The sequence below is a fragment of the Dufourea novaeangliae genome, unplaced genomic scaffold (genome assembly GCF_001272555.1).
Source record: "Dufourea novaeangliae isolate 0120121106 unplaced genomic scaffold, ASM127255v1 scaffold14, whole genome shotgun sequence".
Classification (NCBI taxonomy): Eukaryota; Metazoa; Arthropoda; class Insecta; order Hymenoptera; family Halictidae; genus Dufourea; species Dufourea novaeangliae.
The window spans coordinates 1811787-1822192 of NW_015373890.1; the positions used below are offsets into that span (position 1 = coordinate 1811787).

General features: G+C 39.2%; 1 protein-coding gene across 1 annotated transcript in view; it reads right to left on the reverse strand.

Annotated features, from left to right (window-relative positions):
• Positions 1 to 10139, reverse strand: part of LOC107187177 (homeobox protein orthopedia) — a 35127-nt gene extending 24988 nt beyond the window's left edge. The window contains exons 1-2 of the mRNA XM_015575198.1: positions 10094 to 10139; positions 1740 to 1892 (exon numbers count right to left, since the gene is read on the reverse strand). Coding sequence (XP_015430684.1) covers positions 1740 to 1892; positions 10094 to 10139 — 199 coding nt within the window. The remainder of the gene's footprint in view (positions 1 to 1739; positions 1893 to 10093) is intronic.
• Between the last annotated feature and the right edge of the window lie 267 nt (positions 10140 to 10406).

Below are 10406 nucleotides of genomic sequence, written 5' to 3' on the forward strand. Positions count from 1 at the left end.
GTTAAACACACTTGGAATCGAATAATGTTCTCGGAAGGAGGTGACTAAGCATATAAAATCCAAAAGTCAGGTGTTGCATCACGATGTAGATAAGAAGAATATTATTTATTTGAACTTCTTCGGGAACAAAAAATTCCTGATATATTGAGACGATCATGAAATGAACGTTCACGTGGTACTAGTAGTTCCGGTTTGTTTGCAGACAGACGACATAATAGCCCGAACAGTAACAGCTGTCTTTGTATAACAGGAGTATCATTTAGCGGAAGATCAGTCACAGGTTCAATCACTGCCTGCAAAAGTATTGCGCCAGAACGATAACATGTTCATTAAAATATACCGGATAAAACCGTTACAGCCCAATACTTTCGTAGAGGACAGACAGGTAGCTCTGGGCGGTGGGTAGCCCCGGGCATATCAGTATCTTCATTACTAAGTCATGTAGAAAAATTAATAACAGATTATAATGTGTCTGCCTAAGCCCAGGAACAATTTTTTTCCTGAAGTATTGTTACGTAATTAATCAATGCAATACATGCAAAGACTGGGCACATGAAAAATGTGCAATCTTTGTTCTGGCAAATTTACATTATTACTGTAATGTATGTAAGGGTACGTGAACTTCTAGATGATCGTTAGTAAATTATGTCCAGGGTTACCCGCCATTTTCTGATCGCGAAAAAACAGAGGCTACAGTTCATTGATTTTGTTTCTAAAATCATTTCAGAAATGTGTCCTATTTTTGTATTTATAATGAATCAGAAAGTTCTTATGTTTATTTTCCACAAGAATCATTTGATTGGAATTTAATGATTATATATGGTTTTCGTGTTTCATTTAATTGCCAGGGTCTATCCACTCTTCCCTTACGCCAGTTACTCGGTCCAACATAAACATCTAATCTGTACACCTTCGATTCCGCTGTGAATTATCTTCCTCTATTGGAACTAACTACAGGATCATTCGTATGTATATCTATCTACAATCAGAATGCAACGTTCATTCGTAACACCTTCAACAATGCCCAGCAGCAAATGAATCGCAAGCCACAAATGTCCCGAAGTTCAAGATTAATACAAAACAGACCTGGGCACTTCTGAAATATTATTTGAAATATTATTTGAAAATTATTTTGAATTATTATTCTATTTTCTAATCGTTTGAAATAATTCTTAGAAATAATTGTGAAATTGTTTCTCGAAATTATACCAGGTGACTAGGTCTGCGTTTGGTTTATTGACATTTTTCTGAAGAATAACACCCCTCTTCCATCTTCCACACCAGTGGAACAATTATTTTCGTTCGCGACAACATTAAATAGACCCAAGAAAAGATCTTTCACGGATGAGCTTCTCAAAGAGCGGATTCAGTTTAAACCAAATTGCTGCAAAGATTTCTAAAAATAAAATCGTTTTCTTGCATTCTATTTTCAGTATTATATCTACTACCAACTTCGAAATACACAAATAACAAAATACTTCATTATTAGAAATTGCAATTATTTAAAATGAACCGATAATATTTTCATTATCAAATACCAATTTTGAAAATTAAGCTTCTAAACAAATTATTTCAAGTTTCCCATTTGCATTTGAAACAAAAATTTACCCAAGTCTGATACGAACATACGGAACGTCAATCGGAATCGCCAGGCGAAAGCTAGCCACCGTTGAACCTAACAAAAATAACCGGAGCGAAGAAAACGCGAAAAAATCAGCGAGCCCGATTTCCGTGAACACGCGTTGAAAAACGCTTACCCGCGGTAGCCATGATCAATTCCTGATGAGGCGTTAGTCCACCGCCGGCGAGTCCACTGCCCAAATTCACACGGAGCACGGGAGTATCCAACTTGTCGTGCCTCTTCATGTCCTGCGCATGAAGATCCTTCGTTCCTGCGAACACGATTCGCGAACAAAAAAAAAAAATCGTAGCCATTACAGTTTTCCTCTTCCTTGTTCCCCTCCCCCACCCTCTCCCGGTCCCAATACGGCCGCGTGACCCCTCTCGCGTGTCCGTCTCGCTCGCTCCCTTTCACGCCGCTGTTCTATGTAGTTTAAATTTGTATAGGAGCAGAAGCTGCCCCGGTCGACGGCGAGGGGAACACGGACCACTTAGCACGAAGGTGCAAGAATCGTCACCGGCCTCCGGCTTCTAGGCGAGCAAACACACGTTTATCCAGCCCTGGTACCACGTACACATGTATATGTATATATACACGAGTCTGTGAGTTCTTTACGGTGGTCGTCGAACACATTTCGAACGTGTGGGAGGTGGACTGGCTGGATACACCAGCGACGATTCTGGTACCCGTGCCCGTGATCGGCGGCCATCGCGGCGTCGTTGTGCTTTGTCAAAGCTGCTTACGCAATCGGGTACACTAGTTCCAGACGTCGAGGCGGTCTAGGGACATTCGACGGTGAACGGAACTCTGGGAGATCCCCACTTCTCCTCCCTCCCCTCTTTCTCTCCGACCGGAAGTTGAGGAATCGCGACGTATCGGTTCTGTTTGGTTCTGTGGACCTCGAGGACGGGATGGGTTGATATATCTCAGAGCCAGAGTATATTAGGTCACAATTTCCAAAACTTTAGAGAGGAAATTGAAGGGTTAAACATCTTGTCACTTTGGAAACTTTCGGTAAGAATTCAACGAGAAATAATCGTTACTTTCGAACTATTGAATGGACTTAAGGCAAGTCTGGATATGTAGAAATGGTGAACATGGCGTTATGTAGATCATTCTTAAGCGATGGATTTTATATTGTTTGGTTCGGAACAAAATATAGACCTAATATCATTATTACATTATTTTCTGCTAAAAGATAAACGACTTTGAACGAAATAATTTTTACCATTCGAAGCAGTGGTAAAATTTCAGATGTTAATGCTGATATGGGCAGGAGTGGTGCGAATCAGTAAATATGCTTCTGAGATATTTAGAGAACTCTCATTAATTGAGACCTGCCGCTGCATTGCGTGGCATAACTACCAATCCACCCTGAAATTTTTATTCCTTATATATTGTGGTTAAAATAATTTATCCTTTTCTGGAGAAATTTTATTTCTCGACACAATTTCAGAAATGACATACTTGGTTCGTTTTTACTATAACCACAACACGAATCGAAAATATTAGGGTGGTTTTACAGTTATGGTATGCAGTGTACACTGGGTTCCGGTTATTTGTTTTACTTTTGGCATAAATAAATAAACGGCTATCTCAATTATGCGATGTGTCACATGGGTGAATACGGTACATTCGATTAGATTTTGTTCTTTGAGCCTTATCCCGAATAAACGGCTACCTCGATTAATCGGTGGCCCAAATAAGGAGTATTAAACCTTATTAACAAGTCAGCGTCACACTTGAGGACCTCTTCTTATCAATGCCGAGGAGCCTTCGAACACTCATCAAGCATATACTGTACTTGCATTTTCGCAACGAAATAAAAGGTAACACTTTCTAACGATGATCGTGACGAACAACTTTTGTGTGCTCCTTTGTTTACCCGAACAGAACGTTCAAACCGAAAGACCCACAGACAACCATAGTGACGAAGAACGGAATATATTAAAAAAGTCTGAACCTAGTCGAACTAAAAGGCTTCATATCGTTGACGAATTTTGTAGTATACACGCAGATCAATGGAGACACTAATTGATCGTAAGAATATGTTTTCACGATTCATTTGCAACGATATCCTATGGTCTGTTAAGCTTCGAACGATGCATCAAGCTGGGTTATGAAGTTACACGCGTCGGGACGATAATACACTAACCGCGTCGAATTTTATTGGTTTCATAAATACGACGACGACGACCGTGCGTACCCGGCAGTTTTGCATCGGTATTTTATAATCCGCATTGTTAATGGCGATTCATTTTCGGACTGGTCCGCTCGGTGTCCAAAATGTTTAATGCAGCCGTACAGATTCATAATAATGTTACATGATCTGGAATTTTCAATGGTGTAACGGCGTCACGGAAATAGTTACATAATTCCTGCGGTTACATGCATGGTTTCCGGCGGAGGTCGGACGTCGTTTGTTATTTCTGCTAAGTTATGCAAAGTGTCAGTCTGAAATTCGTACGTTTCTATCGATGTCGATGTATATTTCGACTCGCGTGTATGTATTAATGCAATTTGTATATCCGACGAAAGCCAAATAATGCACACCGTGACAATGATTCGCGGTCATTTCGTTGGGTTCCTTTTTGTGATACAGTAAACTCTCGACGAATGTTCGAAGGCGCCTTGATACTGAACATTAAATATTTCGTACATTAATGTCATGTGTGACTGAAATAAATATTATTGCATTCAGAATTCAAAGATACAGTGTATACGTCGGTTCAACATTCAGCATTCTGAATTGTTAGATACAGTTTAACCCTTTAACCACGGCTGTCGTTGATAGACAATGAATCGAAAATTTTATGATATACCGTTTGTCGTCAATAAACGATTTTAAGATATCCCACCAATTGTCTACTACAGTAAACGTCTACTTTCTCACTTTAGCGACAATATCTGGAACATTTCTTGTCGATCGGTAATACGATATTTCTTTAACTGGCATCTAAACAATGGAAAAACGGTGTTACTCTGATTCCTAATTCGTTTTTTATCGTGAGGAAACACATTGTTTGGAAAAAAGAGTATCTTAACAATGTTTCAAATAGTCTTCAAATGACTATTGGTTTTTGATTTTCTGAACCTAAATATTTTTGGATGTGCTACTATGTTGGATCGCTTATTGGCGATTCCATTGCTTTCATTTGCCTTTTGTTATCCGGGGCCTGACTACAATTATTTACTTGTTTATTTTATTCGTTTCATTTATTTATGTATTTATCTGACATTAAACGTAAAATGAACCATATACCTATTTTATTTCTGCGTTTAGACGGTCAATTTCATGACTATATGACTCGTAGTTAAAGGGTTAACAAGACTTTTATTATATTTACAGCCTAATAGAATCCTCGAATGAACCAATTTCTGTTTGATCCGAGTTCTCACAGACTAGACACTAAATCTCTGTATTTCTATAAACATCCGCAGTCTAGTTATCACAAGACCATCGAGCAGCGACTTTCATTTTCGATCGCGTCTCGTCTGGTAATCGTTTCCAATCGAAACACTCCGCGTCTGTTCGAACGGAATATTGGATTCAATCTTATTTGCCAAACGTTTAATTCTATTCCGAACAAAACTATTTCCAGGCAGACAGATGGTAGTCCCCGGAATAAGTGCGCGAAACGTTAGAAAATTCTATAAAGTATGAAACTCCAACAAAAACGGGTCGTAATCGATCGTTGAATAATGGATGAAGATGATTTTGGATATTGACGTGTTTAACGTGAGATAAAAGAATGACGCGGGAAGATCGTGGTGACCATTATTTTTATTTTTCTTCCGTAGACACCGTCCTCGAAAGGAACACCGTACGGCCCTATCGACGACAGACACGAGCAGGCTCCACTCAATGGACACACTTTTGTATGAATGAACTTTATGACTGGTCTTTATTTCCGTTTTACTTTTATGGCTCTTGATGATTTTATTTCGATTTTACTGGAAGACCCGGTATTTACGAGCACCCCGTCCCCCCCCCCCCCCCCCCCCCCCCAGCGAAAGACGGAGACAAACCGGTGTACACCGGATTTTTCCGTCGAATTTTACAATAATTTTTTGCCCGTGTCACTGGCCGAGGAAAGGACACCGGGAGATTCAATTGTCGCGAGGCAAGCCACGCCATATCAGCCTGTGTGATTTAATTCGTCTCGATTTGAGAGCAATTTATCACGGAAAATGCTAGTTTTATACGAGAAACCTCACGAAATCTCGTTTGCATACAGGTCTTCAGAAGATCACGGTACAGTAACACACGCGTGTAAATCCTTATCGATCTCCACAAATTCGTAGAAGAATTGAGAAACAAAATAAATTTAATTTAATTAACTATATCGTCCCAGGTACAAGTTTTGGTAACAAAAGGAGGCATTCGTGGGTATTAGCGCAGCGATCTTTTGTTTGTTCCGGCGGTGCTTTACCCTTCATTAGCTCCCAGAAGGATTATTTAATCCTATTTCACCCGATCGGATTATCGGATTTTTTAATCGAATTAAAATGATAATACCTAAGGTTGCGCGCATAGGGCACGTCGCGGCCGATTATTTCCTCCTCTTCCGTTGGCCGTTTTCGTGCGGTAAGAACCGCCCTTTTTTGTTCCGGTACCGATTCAATATCCCCATCGACGAGAATGATTTCGGCAACGACGCCGCTGGCCGGCCCGGCATCGATGACACCTTTCAAAAATCACGTGATTGACAGCCGTCCGCACAGGGAACGTCTGATTAATAAATTCATAAATCACATTACCAGCCGAAAACGTCGGTGACGGACGGGGGCTCATACCGGACACGTCCCCCGTTCCCGATCAAGCTCATTGTCTCAACGGCATCGACGGTTGCAACGAAATTCGATCAATCGATGTAATGGAATTACTTCGTCGCTGTCACGGTTTCTGGTTGAAATCTCCCGAATTCACAACTTTCTTCAGAATTCTTTAAATAAAACAAAGGGGGAAGAGCAGAAGAAAAATAATTGACCTAAGTTAACCCTGGAACATCACTCCTCACTTTAATATACGTAAACACCACACTAGTGCGAATTGAGATTTGGAATTTTTTATGATTAACAGTAGAACTACCAGCATTGAATGTATTCTAAATTAAATTGAATAATACAATAATATATAGAATATATAAGACAATCTAACATAATATACCATAAAATAAAATCTGTAGTGAATTAAAAGCCAACAGAAATTCCGTCAAAAGCACCATTATAATTTAAGTAATGGTCATATAATAAATCCGTCATTTTGACGGGTTTGGTAGTTTTAGTATTAAGAACTTGAGGACGAATAAACGCAAATTGAACTCATAACATGTTCTTTAGGGTAAAATTTCTGGGGAAATTTAATGGCAATAGTTGCGAAAGTGAGAAATAATTTTTTATAATAACAGTAGAAACTGATAAAATGTTACAGACGAAATCATATTTCGCTGATGCAAATTCACACTGGTGTGGTGTCTGAGGGTTACTGTGAAATGACCCTATGTGCATTAGAAAATTATGAAAAAGTTTTGAAAAGTGATTGAATTGTATTAGTTGATGAACGTTGATCCAGGTCGTCACGATGATATTTCGTGTTATAATAAAACAGAAATCGTTGATTAACCGTCTTTTAATCGGCTGATACGCGTCCGCGCCTCGCTCGGTTTCTACCGGTAGCAACATCCCAACTCTAAATCGTTCCTTAACTTCCCGCCTAATGTAATCAGTGTTGAGGTAATTAAGGTCATCAAACTCGAGAAGCGGTTTCCTTGAGCGGGAAGAGAGGCGAAACGGGTCACCCGCGCCGCCACGTGTTATCGGTGCCAAGTTTTTCCTTTTTTTCCCCCATCCCGTTCAACAAACTTTTTCCCTTTTATTCGGGGAGCACTCGAGTCTCGACTGGTACACCGATTGACTAGGAAATACCTGAACACGCAAATCTATAAGAATTTTAATAACAATGACTACCAACGTCACTGACGTCTCACGATCTTTTCGTAATTCAAGACTCCTGGTCCCTATTTTTTTTCTAATAATTGGAGGGTTTATCTGCCTGTTGCACTTGTCATGCTCGAACCCAGGTTCTGTTTAAAAAAATGTTCTTTTACCGGAAAATTTTTGGAGGACGAATTATTGCCATGTGGAATTGTGTTCAAGTTACAAATAGGCACGTCGAACATTTTTGCCTGGCATAAGAAGCGGTGTTCTGTGTGATTTATTTGTGAGGCGAATTGTGCAAAAGCGAGCTGAAAATATATATCAGGTAAATGGTAGATAATAAATGAAATCGTGCAAATTATGCACATTTGTTATTTTGGTAGCAAGCGATTCGCAGGATCTGCTCCATTTTACCGTTGCATATTTTACGAGATGTATAGGTACACTTCTAGCGATTAGTGTTAAAATAGAGTGTCGGAGAAATGCTACGCGTAGGTAATTTTCATAATTCCGTGATCCATTGAATTTCAAATAATTATCGTTAATAGGGTTTTGTGAAACATGCGAAAGGAAGATTACCGGAATGTTAACTTTGATGACGTAACGTATCCTTTTAGTGAAAGCAATTGGTAAGTGAAATCCGATTGGTAATTATCTCTTAATCCTTGAGAAACAATTCAGAAGCATGGAGAAGAACCGCGCCGGCGGTCGAAGGCTCGGTTCGTGTGTAGCTGGATATTTCTGGATGAAAATAAATGACGAAATCAATATTTTATTGTTCACGGTGTCTCTATGATTGCTTAATAATTTCACACGTTACACGACGGGCTAGAAATAGCTCATAAATATAATCGTTCGAGCATGACATATGATCAGGAATTAGAACATTGCTAACGGACGTTCGCAACTATGTACATATTAATAAATTTTTGTATTACTATGCATCGTCCTTTCATAATTAACATCACTTTAAATACGAATGCGTATATCACTTTTTTAACCACCGCGAGATCAACTATTGTTATATTTTAAACGTCCAGTAAGGGTTCTTCCTACTGAAGTGTCAATAGGAAAAACGTGAACAATAAATATTTTTTGCCAATTTGTCAATAAAGAAGTAAATTGTACGGTGACAGACAGAATACATTCAGTCTTGAATAATACTATTATTTTATTTGATATAAAGTGGTGATTCAATTAATTATTTAGATACAATGCATCAAGGACGATATAATAGTTTCTTTTTCAAGACCATTGAGGTAATTAGCAACTTCAAGGGTACATTCCAGGATTCTTCTGGGAGGAAATACTCAGAAGGGTATTTCAACTCAAAATAACTAGTGAAGAAACTTCTAAATCATCCTATTCATTTATTTTGCCAAGTATTATCTTAATCGTTAACGTATTTCTGAATGCAATGTTTATCCGATGAAGATCATCGCTCAGCGTCGCTGAAGATGTAACATCGGTTATTCGAAACAGTTCAAATCTCCGCGTAAAATAAAATATTCTTTTGAATCTTCACCAAAAATCCTTCGACAGTAGTATAAATTTAATTATCGCCTAATGAGATTTTCTATTTGTCACCCAAGCATAACTGAGTAATTGTTTCCAGTCGAGAATTAAACACTTAGGTGCTCCAAAACATGAATAGTCTGACCTATTGTCAGTGTCTAGATACTCGAACAAAATAGTCGCGAAAGAATAATGACACGGAAAAGCTGTACAAATCCAGCATCAATCTTTCCGCATGCAACTCCATCAATCAGTAATAAAATAAAGTCTATCGTTCTCCACTCTTCACATTTCTATTCGATTAAAAAACCTTTTTTTTTATCAAGAATAAACAATTCTCCTGGTAACTGGATAATAAGAATAAAAAACTACCTATGTAAATATAATGTCAGACTCACATTCCTTATCAACACAAAAGAATATCTACTGCTTTCCACATTTCATTCATTGTCACAATGAAAATACTTAATAATTTCTGGTAGATAATTACAATCACGATTAACGACGAAATACAGTTCAGTCGAAAAGGAAGATTTATAAAAATACAGTATCAACGGTTCCGAATTCACTCCCTCGACTGTCATTCCTTAATTCCCCGTCCTAACCCAATCAAATGTTCTTTCACAAACAGATACGACCACACATTACCATTTGAATAAAATTCAATGAACAAGAAGAACCAGCACAAATTCAGCGTCCAACCATAGCACTCGCATCCCCATTCCCCGCACCACCTTTCAATCATCCATATACACCAAACCAAAAACTCAGTCTTCTTCGAAATCCAGGACAAACGATCAATCATCCCCGTGTCACAAGTTCACACAAAACGATCATAGAAAAAAAAAGTAACAGCCAACTTCTAGCATCGGTCTCTCCTCTGTTCCAACCCCTTCAGCAACCACTCCACAAAAACGCGATGATAAAACGATTCTTCGCGGGTCGAATACGAGCACAACTGAACAGAAACTATCATTCATCGAGATATCACGATTGTTCGACACTGAGATTACTTACCAGAAACGCCGTGAACGAAACTGCCCGCGGAGATGTTGTTCAGCATGCCGTTCCCCGGGAGCGTAATCCCGACACAAAAAATCGCGGCAACGGAAAACCCGCGTTTCACCGCGAACCTGTGCACCCTCGAAAACGTTAAACCTTACGGAAATAACCGTTGAACCACACAGAGAGGGGAAAAGGGGACGGAAAAGTGCAATTTCCAAACCGTGGATATCAAGCCCCGAACGTTGCGTTTAGTACTCGGAGATGGTTACACAACCGAGGAACGGCCCGTGCCCCAGCAAGGCAAACAGCGGACTGTCTGGCTGCC